Here is a 19,023-nt window from a genome sequence, read left to right as displayed (position 1 = left end):
CTTCCTGTGGGGACCTTGAGCTGTGTTGTTGAGCTAAATTGCTGCTTTGCTGCTTTTTCCCTAGAGAATCCTTTTTGTGCAGCTCAGGGTTTAATGGTTGACTTTATAGGTACTTCTAGTTCTCCAGAGACTCGGTGCACCTGGGTTGTGTAGAAACTCTGATCTGGGTCTTAGTTTTTTCATCAAACTTCACCCCATGAATTCTGCATCCCTGACCAGTCTCCTCTGAGTGGTCCGGCGCTGACTGGGGGGCGGATCGGCTGTCCTTGCTGTGCCCCAGTGTTCTCCCGGTGGGCCCCTGTCTCCCCCACCACCTGTGCTCCAAACACTTCCCATGGGACGGGCCCTGTGCCGGTCCCTTTCCTTGACTCACTGGCCTCTGAATGGCTCCCCATTATCAGCTGTTCTGGCTCCTCGTAATGGTCTTGCAGTCTTGGGGGCCACCAAGCTCTCTTCTCCCCTTCCGCCTCCAAGTAACTCCATCTGAAGGGCACAGCTATGGCTTCTGCCGGTTCCTGCTCCATGCGCTCAGCAGCTCCACCATTAAAGCAGCTGCATCCTGAAATGCTCAGAGCAGCTTTTTCTTTCTCTCATCGTGGTTTCCCCTGCTTTCATGAACTCTGTAGGTCTCTCCTCTTCCCCTGAGCTCTAGCAGCCCCAGCTTGGCTGATGTTACATTTTTATGGTTGTAAATTGGTTGATTTGTGGGAGAGAGTGACGCTGGGGACTGTCTATTCTGCCATCTTGACTGGAACTCCCCCGTGACTTGTTTTGCCACATGTGGGGACCACTGCTTAGAGGCGTTGTTCCAGGAAGCACTGAATTATTTAGTGGCAGCAAAGTGACCCTCCAACTCTGTCATCCTGTAGTCTGCGTGGGTTTCTGCAGATCACTCTTAGCTCTCCCTCCCTCCTCCACACCTCCCCTCCTAAGTGATCAGCTGTTTCCATCCCCTTCAACCAGAGAGAGGCTCAGCCCTGCTGTGTGTGAAGGTTGAGGAGGCCTGCAGTGGAGGAGGAGGGGATAGGACCCTGTGCCCTGAGAGAGCTACTAGCAAATATCTCCCAAACTTTATTTTTATTTTATTTTATTTTATTTTTGTCGTTTTTTCGTGACCGGCACTCAGCCAGTGAGTGCAGTGGTCATTCCTATATAGGATCCGAACCCGCGGCGGGAGCGTCGCCGCGCTCCCAGCGCAGCACTCTACCGAGTGCGCCACGGGCTCGGCCCATCTCCCAAACTTTAAAAACAGTGACCATAGGGCATCAATTAGTCTTTGAGAAGCTAATATGACCTTAGTGGGGAATTGTGAATCATCTTGATATTTCTTTTTTTTTTTTTTTATCAAAGTTCTTTTTTGGAGTCGGGGGGCGGGGATGGTGGCTGGCCAGCACAGGGACAAGAACCCTTGACCTTGATGTTATAAGGCTGTGCTCTAACCAACTGACCTAACTGGGCTGCCCTCTTGATATTTCTGTCTTGTGCAATTTTTTTTTTTTTTTTTTAAAGATAACTGGTAAGGGGATCTTAACCCTTGACTTGGTGTTGTCAGCACCACACACTCCCAAGTGAGCTAACCTGCCATCCCTGTATAGGGATCTGAACCTGTGGCCTTGGTGTTATCAGCACCGCACTCTCCCAGCATGGCGGCCCGGTTGGGGGATCAGTGGAGAGGGTTTGGTTTGTGTTCTGCTTTGGTTTTCCCATTGGGAGAGCTAACCCAAATGGGCCCTTTTGGTTTGGAAGGAGAAAGTGTGGCTAAACGTTGACAAGAGCCTGGAGTGCATTATTCAGCGGGTGGACAAGCTGCTGCAGAAGGAGCGTCTGCATGGTGAGAGCTGTGAGGATGTCTTCCCCTGTGCGGGCAGCTGCACCAGCAAGAAAGGTAACCGGGACAGCCATGCCTACTGGATCAGACCGGAGGACCCCTTGTGCGATGCCCCTTCCTCGCCATGCCCCTCCACCATGCCCGCTGCTGCATGCCATCCTCACCTGACCACACGTGCGTATGAACTCACGTTCCCCACGCCGCCTCCACCGCATGCCTCAGCGCTTCTTTCTGTCTGTCTGTGTCTCTGAGTCCATGCCCTCCTCCCCTTGCAGACTGCAGGGAGGGTGTCAGGCAGAGCGGGAGTGTCCCAGTGCACGGAGCAGCAGGCAGTGAGGGCGGAGGCTCCGGTTGTCTTTCCACACAACTGAAACCCGGGTGTGACTCTGCATCTCCTCCACGGGCAGAATCTCGGGGCCCTCCTGGGTCACACTGCCATGGCAGCAAGGGTTGGGCTCTTGGGCTTTTCAAGTTTGTAAACTGCTCTGAGAACCTGAAGGAGGCCGGGAGGCAGCTGCCTTTCTGGTATGATTGTTTATTGCATTAGGAATTGGTACAGTGAAGGAGAAAGTGAGTCATGCAGGGACACAGCTGGATGAGGGATGTTAGCAGGCCCAGAGGACTTGGCTAAAGGCTGGTTGTCATTGGCTGGGCATGCTCTTATCCAGCAGAGGCATGTTGCCTGGGGACCTGGGAATGCAGATAGTGGCACCCCATTCCTGGGCCTTTGGTGGGCTTAGTGAGGTTCCGTTTGGCACCAACCTTCTGGTGAGACCTTCAGTACATGGTAGGACATTGGCATGAAACAACATGCTTCAGAAACATTCTTCTGTCTGCAGAGACACAGAGTGTACCCTGACACCCTGCTCTGCAGATAACCTTAAAGCTGGGGAGCACATGGTTTCTCAACAAGCAATCTTTGGTCCCTGCAACTCAGGTGCTTCCCACCTTTTCCTGCAACATCTGGAAAGGGTTTTGGCCCAGGCAGCTGAGACCTGGCTACAGACCTAGCTGGTGCCTCCTCTTGCTCTCCCATGGGAATTTTAAGCCATAGTAAGTAAGGCCCAGATGTGCCGGGGATAGGTTTCATGCAATGAGGGCTTTTAAATTCTGAGTTGGGCAACTTCCATTCACAGCAGAATTGTGCTCCTTTGTCAGAACCTCTTGATAAATCTTTCTTCTGTTTATAAGATGCCCTTTTTCTCTTTAATCTGCCTGCAGTCTGTTTCCAGGGCACTATGTCACTTGAACCTCTGTTACACAGTATTCACGTCAGCCACCTTTCCATCTATGGGGCATTTACAGTTTAACTTCCCCAAACCCGTGATTGGTTCGTGGAGCTATTTTGTCTCTGTGTTCTTGTTTTTCTTTATGTAAATTGTATTTCTTTTTAAAATTTTCTTAAAGTTCATTACTAATTTCTCTTTAATATTATCTTGTTTATAATTTTGAATATTTTCTGCAGATATAAACAGTAATTTATTGGATTTTTTTTTTTTTTAATGCACGAGCTAGTTTGTTTAATCAGATGTGCTGTATATCCATAACTTGAATGCCTTTTTTTTTTTCTGGGCACATCCTGGTATTGTTTAAATGTAGGCAAATTTAAATTCAGTTTTAAAATTATTTAAACGAGCTTTTATTTATATTTGGGGTTTGGTTTGTAATTATGTGTGCCATTAAAATCAGCTCTGTTGTACTAATGGGAATATGAAGCATACATTTGAGAGAGTCTAACTCTGCTGATCACCACTCAAAGAAATGTATGAAACCATATGCCACTAAATTATCTGTGGATGATCCTTAATTTAAAAATCTTTAGCATAGCCAGGAAGCTGTTTAGACCTCAGTGTGATCAGGAGGATCAGAAAGAACTAGACTGTGAGCTCTTTATTTTGGTGAATTGCGTGTCCACTGTGCCAGAGCTTGGGTCTGTCGTGACTTTTTATACCATTCCAAGTCACTGGAGCAGTTGTTTTGGCTTAATGAGCAGGTTGTGTTCACACCAGTATATTTGTTATATGAGAATAACTGTGCTGCTTTGAAAGACCTCATCATCACTTTTCTTTCCAATTCCCTACCCCGTCCTGGGTCCTGGGATTTCATTTTTCACCAGGGAGCTGCCCTGCCTCTCAGCTCAGCTTCCTGCAGAACTGATCAGAAGAGGGCCACACGCTCCTACACACCCCCACCTCCCAAGGTGCACCTAATTGCCCCACCGGGATTTGGTGGCTTTTGTTACCTTCCTCTTGCACACTGTCCTGCTCTCCTCATGCCCGAAGAGTCATTCAGACCCCAGACCAGGCTTTTCTTAACCTGGGGTCTGTGGGTGCAGGTGTGTGCGCCCCTGAGATTTTGTGCTGAAATTTGCATATGCATGGAGAAAAAGTCCATAGTGGTCATCCAGTCTCAAGGGACTCCATGACAAGTTACAAGCTGCTGGTCCAGCAGTACCAGAGGAGACCCTGCCCCTTTGACTGAAAGATGAGTTTAGCAAACTGGGTTTAATCCCTCATGTCCTCACAGGAGTGGTCTCAACCTACCTGTGTAGGACCACCACAGAAGCTTATAAAATAGGCTCTTAAACTTTTTCTCCTCATTCAGAGACTCGGAATCCTGGAGGAGGGGTTGTGGGAGGCAAAATTATGTAGTTTTTTGAGGCTCGGAATAATTCTTATTAGCCAGAGAGATGTTTAAGAATCACTGCTCTGCATCACTACATACCACTGTGGATTTTGCTCTTTGTTAGCTAGATGGTCTCAGGGTATTTGGGTTCTAACAAAGAAGCTGAACTCTTAGTTTACAGAGGCCTTTATATTTTCTATGCCCTTGGCCAGTTTGAGGAGTCATTTCCAAAGGTCATTAGAGAGGAATGATCCCTTGCCAACCCCTTCTTGACAATCCACGTTGTAGAAGTCTCCTTAAATTTCTTTCTGGCTGTCCTTGGGGATCTGAAAGTGCCTCATTTCAATATCCTGAAAATATCATTTGAGCTGAAATGTTCAGACATAAAGTAAACTTTTACTTCCATGTTCCCTTTTCAAACTTGTTCTCTCAGATAGCAAAGCCAGGAATTTTAGAGTTTTTAAGAGCAATGTGAAATTGAAATGAGTACATTCCAGTGTGATTCAGTGTAGGTGAAATGGAGTCAAAATTGGTAGTCTGATTTTCATTGCACCTGGAGGGACATTTTCATTGGAGACTTCCCCCAAGTCACAGAACTTTTACATTTGGTTTCAATTTTTAAGACCGGCATAGGGTTTTTTTGGTATATTGGTTTCATTACTGGATTTTAATCTTTTGGATCTCGGCTGTGAGTCTGGGCAGTGGGCTATGACTTGGGAATGCTCAGTTGACTGGTCAGTCTCTCTCTCTCCAAACTTGCTCCCAGATGTTGTGAGCCAACATGGGGCTCACCACTACAATGTGATTGATGTGGGCGCTTTTTTCCGTGGCATTTATCACATTGTACAATGTCAGTTCACTCATCTGAAGAGCATTCCATGTTGGTGTGTTGGCAACATGAACATTGATGCTGGCGAGTCCAGTGTCATATACTGAGAGGGCTCGGCTGCCTCGTGAGTCCTGCTGGGAAGAGGCAGTCAGGCACCTGGACCTCTTCTCTGTTTGGTTCAGCCGCCTTACTGCGAGCTGCTGCTGCAGCTGTGCTGAGACCGGGTGCTCGCGTGTGAACTGTGTGCCGCTCCCTAACCATGCGTGTCGCCCTCCATTTCTGTGCAGATTGCAGCCCCCCTCCTGAAGAGGCCAGCCCAGGTACGTGCTTTCCATTCCCAGCTCCTGCCGATGGCTTGCTAATACTCAGGTAGCGTTCGTAGCTGAATTACCAAAGATTACCTACTGCTCCCAGGGTTGGGAAAATATGTTAGGACCTCCTTTGTTGTGAGATGTAAAACTTTTCATAGGTTTGGTGAGGAAGTGGCTGGGCTGAGGGAATTGTGGCCTGAAGCAGGCTACCACGTGCATTTTTGGTTTTCTTGTTTTTTCTTTTTTTTACTTTTACATCCTAAAACCTTTTCAGATGAGTACCATTCTTGAGTGCATTAGGCTTCCTGGAATGGGTAAGCTGCTTTAGAGAAGCACACATTTGTACACAACACTTCCTGTGCATTCAGCTGAACTTGTAAGCGTTACTCTGAGGACACAGTCAGATGATACATATCTACCCAAGTGTTGTAACATTGGCAGTCAGGCAGCATCCTCTCTTCTGAGCCTGGAGTTAGTGCTAGAAATGGGATCTTTTTGCTGCATTTGCATGTAGAAACCAGTGCTTATGGTTCTAGTTCACAGGTTGGCAAACTACTGTCTCAGTTAAATCCTGTCCACAGCCTGCTCTTATTTTATTGGAAACCATTCACGCCCACCTGTGCACATATTGTCTGTGACTGCTTTTGTGCAGCAGTGCCAGAGTTGAGTCCTTTGCAACAGAGACCCTATGGCCTTCAGAGCCTAAAATATTTACTTGTCTAGCCCTTTACAGAAAAAGTATGCCAACCCCTGATCTAGTTCATATTGAGTTGCCTGGATATGGCTTGCAGTTTTCCAAGAGTGAGCATGAGCCCATGAGCCCCTCAAATAATATGGTTTGGATTTTTTTCTCATACTCCAAAAATCAGCTATGTGATCAGTCTGAGTATTGCATATTTCTTACTAGATATGAATATAAGATAGCAGGATACCTGCTTTATTAGAGTGAAGCAAAGCAGTGATTGTGGGGTTTACCCAGGTGTTCCCGTCAGTTTAGTGAATCCTGCCTCCTCACACAGCATGAATCGGCTTGCGGTGGTGACTCCCAGCAGCACCCCCTGGGCCCCATTTGAAGTTAGCTCATCATCAGACTAATCTGATTGGAAACATCGTACCCTCCCAATTTGCTTTCAGCCCCTTCACAGTTTCTCTTTCTCAAAAAGTCAGCGTAGCTGGTCTCCAACCTCAACTCCCTGGACCCTCAAGGTCACCGAGGCTGTGGTAGATGCACAGACAGTTAACCTGGCTCTTTTTCCCCATTGCATCTCCTGGCCGCGCCTCATCAGTCTCTCTCTCTCTCTTTTCCTTAACATCTGTCCCTGGGCCTCCAGCCCTCCTTGGCTTACCTCCACAGAAGGCCAGTGCCTGCAGACTGAGCTGACTGCCCTCTGAGCCTCAGTGGTGAGGTCCGGGACCACCCACACCCAGTGTTAGGACCAGGAAAGGGTAGTGAGCCTGCCTGGTGGAAACTCAGGGTTTCTTCTCAATGCTGGGTTTCCTGAGGTTTGTAGAACCATGAGGGAGTCTTGTGCTTTCCCAGGAAGCACACAGACAGTGCATGGCTTGTAGAACCCTCCTTGTTTTATGTCAGCTGTGTCACCTCCAGAGCACTGGTGGCTTTTCCTCAGGCAATGTTAAATGGACTAAAATGGTCCCCTGCCAGGGGTTCCTTTGGCTTTTCCTGTGGAGCTGTATTTAATCTGGGTTAAAACACACACGTATACAAAAGCACACGCTCTCTCTTTCCCTCCCATACTAATAAGAAAAAAAAATGCAAAAGCAAAGTATGGATTTGAAAGAGGCTTTCAAAGTTATTGAAAGTAATGTGGTCCATGGATTGACTACCAGGCAGCAGTGCTACAGGTTAGCAGCTGCATAAGGAGCTTGCCCCCAAAAGTGGATCAGCTACATCGCTACAGACATTGTTTGGTTGAGCAGATTTTTTTTCATAGCAAGACTTTTTCAATGAAGGAAGCAGAGTGTAAACCCTTCACCAGCTCCAACATTCCAGGTCCTGGGTAGAAATCATGTAACTGTCCATGAAATTCACTTTGTTTGAAATTTTCTTATTGTTAGTGTCTCCTCATATTGAAAAAATGTATTAGCAGAAGCAGTCTGATATAATAGAGATAACATGGAGTTTAGAGTCAGTCATACGTGTGTACAAGGGCCAGCCCTTTTTGTGTGTCTTACATATATTATAAACTTCTTTCTGCGATTACATGAGAAAACAGTTACAAAGTGAGCTCCTCACAGGTGTTGCGTAAATGGTGGTTGGTGCTCTCGTGGAACTCCAGAGCCATCTAGACACGTTCGAGCCCTGCTCTGGGCAGACGGCAGCCTCCCTCCCACCGAGCTCCATGTCTCCTCTTTTCCAGGACGTATGTCATAGTGCTTTTTAGCCAGTCTTCCTGTACTCCAGTTTTTTTTTTCACTTTTTTCCTAATGTAGCAAAACAGAATCATTCTTATATGAATTTTTTTTAAAGAGAAGTAGGCAAAGTGAAAAAGTTGTATGGAGAGGGTTTGCATAGTCAAATAAGACCACTTGTATATTCTGATTGTTTTCAAGTTAAAATGATCATAATTTGCATATTAATTATATATGTTTAGGCACGATAAATGGAAAAGCAAAGTAAAATTGGTGACATTTGCTCTAAGAGCTTTTACTTAGTGAAGAATAGTCAGAATGACTGCCTGCCTTTCCCCAAGCCATTTGGCCAGTAAAACCTAGTTGCCATTGGCCTTTATTGGAAGGGGCTGAATGTAATTGACATGCATTCAACAGAGTTGTTCAAAGAAACAAAAATGTGGTCTGAGAATTTTAAAGGAAGAGAGAGACTTGGATATTGTCTAATGCTGCTCTCTCACTTTACCAAAAAAGACCACATGGCTGAGGGATCGAGGGACTTGCCCAGGTTCACCCCTGCTCAACGGTGGCCCCGTCCCGTGCTCACAGTTTCCACTTCTCTGTCCAGTGTTCTTTGTCACTGTGAGTTATTTACTGAGACCTTTCTGTTGTGGACTTACTAAATTTAAGCCTACTTTTTTTCCATTGCAGGTGTAAATCCCTGTCCACATACAGTTTGCCTGCATATACAGTTCGATTATTTCCACTTTTGAACTGCCATGTAAACTTAAAAACCCACATTAGCCAAACACTGAATGTAGGGAAGTTCTTTTGCATGTTTCTGGTCTTTCTCTAAGTTTGTTTCTCAACAAAGTGCCCACTACACAGCTGGGTAGAGCAGAGCTGAGTCTCCCCTCTCTGACTTTAAATTCTGTTTATCTGAGACAAATTACCCTCTGGAGGCTGCACTGCTCGTTGGCCGCGGCCCGGGACTCTCTGTGGCTCACACCCTCATCCCAGAGGGCATGCACTGCTCGCTTCACTCCACTGTCCCTCACCATGTTTGGTGCTGTGGGCTCACCAAGTGGTGGTGATCAAATGCCTGTTTCTGGGCTTAGTGACCTGTTAAAAGTATAATTCATGAGGGCATGTCTTCTTTTTTAAATGTCTTCTTAATAGGAAGGAAAAAAAGAGCCAAAACCAAAAATACCTTTTACCCTGTTTTTCTCCCTTGAGGTTCTATTTTTGAAAAGTTCTTTTGGTACAGGGTCAAAGTTTCCTTATACTCCTAAAAGAAAACTAAGCTAGAAATAGATGGCACTGAGTGGGAAGGCGGGGCAGGGGAAGAAAATGAGTGCAGAAGGAGGGGACACTCACAGTTGGAAACACAGGACGCATGTGCACTGGTCTTCCCTCCAGACGTGCAAAGTGAGAATTTAACACAGTTGCATGTAAGGCTGGACAAGGACAGAGTTGGTCCCTTGCTCTAGAAAGACCGATGTCTTTTCCTTCATACCTGGGTCCAGAGAAGTGAGATAACAGATCACTTTTCTGGGTTTCATTCTTTCTCCTGGTGGAGGGACCATGGTGCTGTGGAAGGAGGTTGGCCTCTGCAGACAGAATCATTTTCTGGGCTCATCATGACTTGTAGAAGCTTTTTTGTTGTTTTCCTCAGAAGGCACAGTCTTGAGTATTTATGTGCAGCATCCCCAGTGATTTCAGGAGACAGAGCATGCATCAGCAGTACCAGAGTACAACTGAGGTTTGAGGTTACTGGGGAGACTTTGGGCTAGAGGGTTAGAGACTGGGTTGGTTCCGGCAGAACTCAGTGCTAGTTCTAGGCCAGGGCGTGGGACAAGCAGAGTCAGAGCATGCAGAAGGAGGGAGAGGACAGTACAGTGGTTAGGGGACAGGGGACTTGTTAAATTTCTAGAACCTAATTCTTAGGTTTTTCTTGCTAAATGTAATGACTCCTTTGCTCGTGCCCAGGTGAGTGGAGTGAGGCCCTTTACCCCCTGCTGACCACCCTCACAGACTGCGTAGCCATGATGAGCGACAAGGCCAAGAAGGCGATGGTCTTCCTGCTCATGCAGGACAGCGCTCCCACCATAGCCACCTACCTGAGCCTGCAGTACCGCCGCGATGTGGTCTTCTGCCAAACCGTAAGCCCCAGGACTACCACCAGGGAGGCCACAGGCACCTCCTGCCTCTGGAAAAACAAGCTTAGCAAGCCCCTTTCCCTCTCCCTCCACTTGTAAAAAGTCACAGATGGCCACATTTCCTCCTGCCTGTTGATTTTAAGTTTACTTAATAGACAGCTCTAGATTTCAGCACAGGGAGGAAACCTCCCCGGTCAGCAGGTATTTGTCTGTCCCTGAAGAACGGGCACCGGCAGAATGTGCCAACTCTGCACTGAGGAGAGGGTGGTTGCAGATGGCACAGGCCTGTTTTCTGTCTTTTTTTCCCCCTTCAAAGAAGTTTAGTGAGGACAACGTGATGTTTGCTGTCAGCACAGTCTGTTTTCCTGTTCATGACACAACAGGTGTCTTAGTTCTGCAGCTTGTTGCAGAATTCTTTTTTAATGATTTCTGTTACCTTTCAGAGAAGAGAAGAGTTTAAGAAAATGTAACAAGCTTAATAGATGCCAGGAATCAAGTCAGTAAAGTGAACAGAGGTGTAGGATTGGGCTGGTTCTCTGCAGTTCCCCCATCCGTCCTGGGGAGGACTCTTTCATCCCACAGAGTCTCCCACTGAGGAAACTTTGAATGACCATGTTCTCTCTCACTTCTGTTCCCTATTGCAACAACTCAGTTTCTAGCTAGAGCTGGCATAGATCTGTAAGTAGATAGACCCTTTCACTGTAGGGAATTAATTCTGGGTTTCCAGAAGGTTCCAGCCCAGGCATAATCCCAGGCAGGTCAGGTCAGAAGCTGGGCCAAAACCAAACCCACCTTTGGGAGCAACGGGAGCAGCAGGCCCAGAGTGTGACACATCCTCCCAATGGCTTTTGCCCTGCATGGCCCCAGAGCCATGGTGTCCCAACTCCCCAGTCTCCCCGAGGGACAGGAGGTGCTGCTGAAGCCCCTTTGAACAGAGAAAGCAGAGGAACTCAGGACCCGGGGACAGTCACCAGCCGACCGCTGTTTGGTGAGCAGGTGTCTGTCCCCTGCAACCACTGCACCCTGTATCTCCCGCAGCTGACTGCTCTCATCTGTGGTTTCATCATCAAGCTGAGGAACTGCCTGCACGACGATGGCTTCCTGCGGCAGCTCTACACCATCGGGCTGCTGGCACAGTTTGAGAGCTTGCTGAGCACCTACGGTGAGCCTCCAGGGGGCCTCCGCGCTCCTGGGATCCAGAGCAGTGGTTGGTTCCATGTGTGGTTTCCATCCTTTCTTCCTGGATACTTTCTGGATTACACAAGTAATGCATGCTGATTAAAATAAATGCAAACATCGTCAAAATGTACAAGTCCTGTGCAGTTAACACACACCTTCCTTGGTTTGGTTGGTTGTTGTTTGTTTGTTATATATCTTGATGGACTTTGTAGTTGAGGATGACCATAATTATTTAACCAGTCACTTCCCGTAGGACATTTGGGTTGCTTCTAAATTGATCCTATTAAACCAATGCTGCAATGACATCAGTGTACATAAGGCACACGTGAGCCCATTTCGGTAGCCACTTAATTACTAGAAGGAGAGTTGCTGGGTCAAAGGGTCAAAGTATTTTAAAATTTAATAGATATTTTCAATTACCCTCCAAAAAGGCTCTCTTTTCCCTACCCTTGTTTTCTGTTTGTTTATTCTGAGAAGGTGAAAATGGACCATTCTTAAAAGTATTTGTTTATCTTGGAGTCACAGGACATCAAGTAGATCTCAAGCCCCATGGGATGGAAGGATCTGGCCCCCAGTGACCCTGTTTTACTGTCCCACCTTCCATTTTTAAAGAGCTGGTTTTGCCTTTCGAGTTCCATGCGTCCTGTTCCCCCCACAGTCCTGTGCAGGACCAGGAAAGGGCTGGGGAGGCTGTGTGTGTTTCCACCAGCTGCATTTTCTAAGGCAGCCCTGCGATTGCAGTAGCAGCGTTTACTCACAAAGAAGGGAGTCACAGGGAAGCGGCTCAGAGCGGCCCCCATCCACACCTCACTCGTTGCCTTCTGTCTGCACCTGACTCCACAACTCTGCTGAGTCCCTGGGGAGAGTGGCTGGGCCCCTCTGCCTGATGGCTTCCTTCTCTCTCTTGCATCCAGGTGAGGAGCTGGCAATGCTGGAGGACATGAGCCTTGGAATCATGGACTTGAGGAACGTGACCTTTAAAGTCACTCAGGCTACTTCTAATGCGTCAACTGACATGCTGCCCGTCATCACAGGAAATCGGTAGAAATGTTTATGTAAAATTATCCGAGCCAGAGCAGTGTTTTTCATTTATGCTTATCTCATATGATGCACTCTTCCTCTTCTTTATTTGTATTTTGTTTCATCCTGTTACAAACGCTGGTCACAGCCCCCTACCTGAGTTTCATTCCCCATAGAGGGCCCATGCCTGCAGCTGGGGCATCGCTGAGACGGAGGCCTGCCTGACTGTCATGCTGAGGCGAGCTCGGTGCCCTGCATCGCCCTCCCAGCGTCCAGGCCTCACTCTGCTCTTCCTCTCTCCGCTTTCCTCCAGCGATGGCTTTAATGTGCGGATCCCTCTGCCAGGCCCGCTGTTCGACGCTCTGCCCCGGGAGCTCCAGAGCGGCATGCTGCTGCGCGTGCAGCCCGTCCTCTTCAATGTGGGCATCAACGAGCAGCAGACCCTGGCCGAGAGGTGCGTGCCGCCCAGTCGGGGGCCGGAGTGGCCGGAGTGATCGCGGAGATGACGCAGAAAATGTCCTCTCCCCTCTTCAGGTTCTGTGCACTGGACTGTCATCCTTCCCTCCTTTGGCCAACACTCCTTCAGCAGGACCGTGCACCCGGCACTGTCTCTAGTGCTGGGGACACAAAGATGAACCACATGTGGTCTCTGTCCTCAGAGAGTCAGGCTGGTGGGAGAGAGAGATGCAGGTGCCCTGAGGCAGATAAATGCAGGGAGTTTTGGGATCCCGAGTAGGGGTACCCACCAAGGTCCAAGAGGGTCTCTGGAAGGCTTTCTGGAGGGGGTGATGGCTGAGGTGGGATTTGAAGTGTGAGTAGGAGTTAGAGAGTTGAGGAGGTAAGGGAGAGACTGGGTGTCCCAGGCCAAGAAGACTGAGCAAAGGCCTGGTGGGGAGAAACAGCATGGGACTAAGGCACCAGGGTCCAGACCAGGATGGGCAGTGGTGAGGGCAGAGAGGTCGTGTGTGCCAGCCCAAGAGTCGTGCCTTGATCTGAAGGCTTCTGCCTTGTAAACTGTCCTGCAGGGTCACTTGCCACACAGCAGAGAGGAGCCAGGTGTGCTCGTGTGTGCATGCATGCCTGTGTGTGCATACCTGCGTGTGGGTCAGACGGGGGAGCTGGGTGTGTGTAGCCTGTGATGGCTTTCCACTAGTAAATGAAGATCTCTCTTGTGCTGCCATTTATATTATAGTGACATGTGCATTTTAGTATAAAAAGACATCTTAAAGTACTTGCTGTTAAGGAAATTTGGTCTCCAGGATGCTCTGCCATTTTGCTGCTGGGTTCTTTGAGCCCAGTGGTCAGTGTCCCTTGATCCCTAGGTGTAGGGTCACCCCACGCAGGAAGCATGGCATGGGTGCTGGGAGATTTTGAAGAATTGGGTTGGGATGGACACGTTAAGTAGATCATTTTGCTGGCCATGTGCCAGAAGGGGGTGAGGGGACAAGTGTGATGAGGTTGCTGGAGAGAGCCTAGGCCAGAGGAAGTGACCTGGAGCAGGGAAGGGGTCATGCAGATGAGTTCAGACTGGAGAGTTGGTTAAGAGGCAAGTAGAAGGATTTGGTCTGCAATTGGGCTGGTGTGAGAGAGAGAAGTGAGGTGTAGACCAGACAGACCCAGGCTTCTAGATCGGGGGAGGAGACAGGAGGAGGGCCACGTTCGGGGCTGGTGGTGAGCTGGGCTCGGTTGAGGGCACCAGCCCAGGAAGCAGAGACCTCAAAGGTGTGTGCACAGCTGGGAGAGCCCACTTCAGGGAGAGCAGGCAGCAGCTTGGGAACCCCAGCAGGGAGATGTCCCTAGGGGAGAATGACGTTCTTTGCATCTGGCAGCTGTTGATCCCGACGACTCTGCAGGAGCAGTTTCTGGAAAGGGCCGAGGCAGCGCCGGATGCAGTGAGCAGGGGGCAGGTGGAGAAGGACGTGATGCTGAGGATGGGCAGGACTTGAGAGCACAGGGTCTTGGCCTTGCTCGTTGGTTTGCTCCCAGCGCACTGGCTAGTGGGCTTGTTCATGAGCTGAGAGGAAAGCCCACAGAGCGTGGAGGCTTCAGGCCTGGGGCCGGGGACGCTCCGAGGGAGCAGGTGCCTGGAGGAGAAGCCATGGTGGGCACCAGGGGTGGATGGGCTCTGACCCACAGGAGGAGGTCCTGTTGCTGAGGGAAGTCATAAGACCATAAAGAGGTGATGTTCAGGAAGGCTGCTCAGCTGGGGGTGGGGGGCTGGACTAGGGACCTGTGTCTTGGACTTCAGAGCCTGTGTTGTCTAAGGATCACTTTATGCCTCCCTTGCAGGTGGTATCCACGACCTCTTCCTGTAGGCATTTGGCACATGCATGTGGGGTGTGCCCTGAAGGGTGAGAGAGAAGGCAAGGGGCCTCACGATCAGTCCAGGAGGGACAGTCAGGTGTTCATTCGTCGGGCAGTGACTGATTGCAGTCTTGAGGACAGGGCCGTGCCCCACTGCCATCCCCTCTTCTAAGTACCTCTGAGACAGAGGACATGGGAATTCTGGGCCGAGCCACACTAAAACAGTTCCTGTGCCGCATAAGACGGGGCCTCAGTCTCTGGGTTTGGGACAGATTGTGCTCCCACCATCTCTGAGGCATGACTGTGACAAATTATGTGTGGTTCTGCCAGTGAAACATGTTTAAACTGGTCACCAACACTGTAGAGATGACCTTGTGCTCAGGAGAAGGAAAGTGGCTTAGAATTTGGATGTGCAAAATAGTGTTTGGGAGAATCGACACTGTTAGCTTTCATGCTATCACAGTGTGTGTAGTAGGAGAAGGTGACATTAGCCAACTAATGGCATCCCCTTACAACTCCCCAAGGTTTGGCGATACATCTTTACAAGAAGTCATCAATGTGGAGAGCTTGGTGCGGCTAAATTCCTACTTTGAGCAGTTTAAGGAAGTCTTGCCTGAGGACTGTAAGTACTCCTTCACTCTTGGGGGTCTCACCTGTCTGTGTTTCCACCTCTGACGTCTGGGCTCAGGCTGTCTGCTCTGCTCACTGACCTTTCCGACACTGCCGGCCCGCGCTGCCTCTGTGTGTGCGCGTGCCTGCACTGTCCGCCTTCACACACGGCAGCCCACCTGCCTCTCCACGCTCTGCCTGGCTTGAATTCTACCTGGAGGAGCTTCCCTCAGCTGTGGCGCTGGCTCATCTCTCTTCTAACCTACATAACCTGGGCTTCCCCACACTCTGTCATGGTCGCTGGTGTTCACTGTGCACCTGCTGGTGGGACGTGGGGTCACAGAGGCAGGACCCACCCTTAGCCCAGGGGTCTGGTGAGCTGCCCACACACCTCGCTCCGCGGTACCTAGAGGGTAAGATGCTGGGTGTTTGGGGGCAAGATGGCCCCCATCACCGCATGCCCTGGAGGTGGCAGAGAGGTGACAGCAGTAGTCCCTCCACTGACGCTCAGCTCTCTGCCCCCAGTGAAGATGCTGCAGGAGGGCCCAGGGCTGCGCAGCATTACCTTCCCATGTGCACTTCTCTCCCGGATTCCCCCAGTAAATAGTCACGGAGCACCTGCTCTGTGTAAAGCACCACAGGACCAGATGGTGAATGAATGAGCCCTTCCTTGCCTGGAAGGGAAAGGCGTCCAGAGGCTGCTCTGCCTCTCTGTGTGGGTGGCTCCCGCCTCTAGGAGGCGCCACACAGAGGTGAAGGAGACACTGAGTTACACTAATGTTCCTTTTTCTTTTGTGTGTGGCCGATACGGGAGTCTGAGCCCTTGACCTTGGTGTTATCAACACTGCATTAATGTTCTTGGATGGGAAATTCCAAAGGGGGAAGACCATTTTGGCTCAGAAGATGTGGCCAGGCTTCATTTGTGTTCAGCTGGAAGGAACTGTAGATCTCAGAGTTTAGAAATGGTCGTGAAATGATGATGCTGGCGAACATTTACAGGCCACTGATGTGCCAGGCGCTGGGCTAAGTGCTGCACACATTTCTGTACCAAGCCCCACACCTTCCGAGGCTAGTGTTGGTGTCCATGTCAGATGGGGAAAGGGGCTGTCTGGCTCTGAAGCCTGTGGTGGGGGCAGGGTCTGGGTGTCGGGGTCTCAGAAACTCCCTGGGTGATCATGAGATGCTGCATCCAGTGTTGCAAACATGACATTAAGAGCCGAGTAAAAGGGTCTTCCGAGCACTCAGCTGACGGTCACAGTATCGGGCACTTCGGAACCCAGTTATTGAAGCGTCCTCGTGTTCTCCAGCAGTGATCATGGTTAAACTGACGGAATTGTCATGTCCTCACCACATGCCAGGCCCTCTTCACACACGCTCCATGGACGATCCAGTCCAGTCCCACGGCAGCCCTGTGAGCTGGGCACGGGTTTCACAGCCGCTCACAGATGCGGACACTGAGACCTGGAGCGGGAGTTTCCCAGGACCTGGGTGAAGCCAGGCAGCCTCTCTGACTGCTGAAGGGCAGGAACAGCCGTGGGCTGGAGGATCAGGATCATCAGCAGGGCCACCAGGGAACCAGTGGGGAGAGCACTAAGGATGAAAGTGGGAGCGGTGGGCGTCATCTTCGGGAAGGAGGGCGGGCACTTTCCAGCACTGCCGAGGCTGCAGGGGATGTTAAAGCAGCTGGTGATGAAGGCCAAGGAAGGGTGAGACCTGCAGGAGCAGGCGCTGCCGGAGCTGGACCAGCAGACTGGACCATGATGCAGAGAGCTGGGGGAGCGGTGGCCCAGGGACCCTTCAGACCCAGGAGAGCTGCTGGTCTGTGAGGCTTGGAACTGCAGCCCACCCAGCTGGATACCCTGCAGTGTGCGCAGTTCCTCAGAGAGCAGGCATCACTCAACTGGGGGCAGCAGGGCAGTCCCGAGAGAAGCTGCAGTTGGTCTGGGGGGCACGATAATACTGTCTCCTCCACAGGGCGAACACCCGAGTTACCTGAAGCTCCTCCTCGGGGCCCTTCAGCCTCCCTTGCAGACCGAGCCCCTCGCAGGCAGGAAAATTCTTTCTGCCCTGTCCCCTGACCAGTGCAGTGCTGGACACACGTCAGGAGCATGAAACAATTAGCACAGCATCCTGTGTGCGCCAGGGCGAGGTGGTGTGCTAGAGACCATTTGTGGTTAGATCCCAGAATGCCACGTGGATGGTTTTGATTCGGAGATTTAGACACTGTAGCTATTTTCCTTCACCATGACCTTGAGGCTATTCTCTTTACTCTTGATAATCCCGGTATTTGAAAGTCCCAAAGTGCCTTCGGGAGTGGTTGGTTTTCCTCTACTTTGGCCTGGGTTTCTTAGACGAGGCAATCTGACGGACCTTCAGGCTCGTGGGGTCCTGAAAGGGCCTGAAGATCATCCCAGTGGAGGAGGGAAGCTGTTAGAAGGAGCGTTGGGGAGGCCTCCCAGGGTCGTTCAGAACATGTTTCTCCAGTTGGGCAGAGGTCCCTGGAGGAGGCTGCACTTTCCAGATTACCCCAAGGTTATCAGGCCCACTCTGTGGCCAAGACCTGCTGCCCCAACGTCCTCCACCCTGGTGGAGGTTTTTAAGACTAGGTGGGTCTCCCTCAGTCCCTCCCCTCTCCCTCCCTTGGGAGGGGCGTGGGAGTCGTGGATATTTACAAGAAGTTCCTTAGGTGATTCACTGTTCATTCTCCTGCCCCTCCGAAGAGCAGAAAGGAGACAAAGTGATTGTCCTTTGAAGGTGGAACTAAATGGCAGTGAGGAAAGCTCTCATCATGCCACTGGCCCCGTTCAGTCCCTAAACGCTTCCCTCCCTCCTAGCTCCCGCCGCCGCAGCTTACCTGGGTGGGCTCCCACCATCAGGGCCAAGTTCCCGGTGCGACACCCACTCCCACGGACTTGTCTTCTCTTGCAGGTCTACCTCGATCTCGAAGTCAGACGTGCCTGCCCGAGCTGCTGCGTTTTCTGGGTCAGAACGTGCATGCCCGCAAGAATAAGAATGTCGACATTCTCTGGCAAGCTGCTGAGGTACTCGTCACAGTGAGGAAAGGAGGCTAGTGCTGCACCTGCTGCCCATATCAGAACAGTGGCAGTGACAAATCACGGTCTCAGCTGGGAGGGAGAGAGCTAGTTTCTCCATGGAGGCACGTCAGGAAGTCCCTGAATTTGTTCTAGAACTCTGGAAGAGACTGAACGCTGCCTGTGAGTTCATTCCTTTGGGGCTGCCGGGATTCCAGTAAGCTTGACACAGAGTCTATCCCTTGAGGGCACTTAATAGCTGGACTGATGACAGTTGTCACCTTCAGAAGCCTGCACAATTGATGCCAGCAAAAACTCACTGCCTGCTACATCTATTAATAGGTCCAAAGGGAGACCGTGGTGACCTTTCAAATCTCTATCGTACATTTCGGTTCTGATCTCACTCCCACGTACCTGCACTGTGAGCATCTTCTCATCAGGCTGCTTCTGGAATTGCAGGTCAGGCTCTGAGCCCGGGATTCAGAGCAGTTTCACAGCTCCTCATTCACTCACCCGACAAGGGGTGGGTTTAATTCATCTCCAAGGCAGCAAAACCAGCCGGCACGGGGACCCAGGGGCATAAGCAGCCCCCAATGGCAATCCGTTGCGGCTGCTGTACTTGTTCCAAGGACAGGGGAGTGGTGGACGCAGGACGGAGTTGGCACTGCACTGCCCATCCACACCTGGGCCACCTCCCTGCATTGCAGAGCCCTAGTAGCAGGTGGGGGGCATCCCCCACAGCTTTCCTGAGCACCTCATTCTGAAGTGTCACTGTCTT

At 50.3% G+C, this 19,023-nt stretch overlaps 1 protein-coding gene across 5 annotated transcripts in view; it reads left to right on the top strand.

The window, feature by feature from the left end:
• INPP4A (inositol polyphosphate-4-phosphatase type I A) overlaps nt 1-19,023 on the top strand; it is a 152,381-nt gene that overhangs the window by 118,540 nt on the left and 14,818 nt on the right. For 2 of the 5 annotated variants that reach the window (XM_063078962.1, XM_063078960.1), the window contains exons 16-23: nt 1,747-1,885; nt 5,570-5,602; nt 9,932-10,104; nt 11,140-11,263; nt 12,195-12,321; nt 12,614-12,754; nt 15,129-15,226; nt 18,142-18,254. In XM_063078962.1, the coding sequence (XP_062935032.1) occupies nt 1,747-1,885; nt 5,570-5,602; nt 9,932-10,104; nt 11,140-11,263; nt 12,195-12,321; nt 12,614-12,754; nt 15,129-15,226; nt 18,142-18,254 (948 nt within the window). Of the gene's footprint in view, nt 1-1,746; nt 2,003-5,569; nt 5,603-9,931; nt 10,105-11,139; nt 11,264-12,194; nt 12,322-12,613; nt 12,755-15,128; nt 15,227-18,141; nt 18,255-19,023 lie in introns of all 5 variants that reach the window. The other 3 variants (XM_063078963.1, XM_063078961.1, XM_063078959.1) reach the window with 2 other exon arrangements.

The sequence above is a fragment of the Cynocephalus volans genome, chromosome 14 (assembly GCF_027409185.1).
Source record: "Cynocephalus volans isolate mCynVol1 chromosome 14, mCynVol1.pri, whole genome shotgun sequence".
NCBI classification, from domain to species: Eukaryota; Metazoa; Chordata; class Mammalia; order Dermoptera; family Cynocephalidae; genus Cynocephalus; species Cynocephalus volans.
This window is presented reverse-complemented; position numbering and strand designations above follow the sequence as displayed.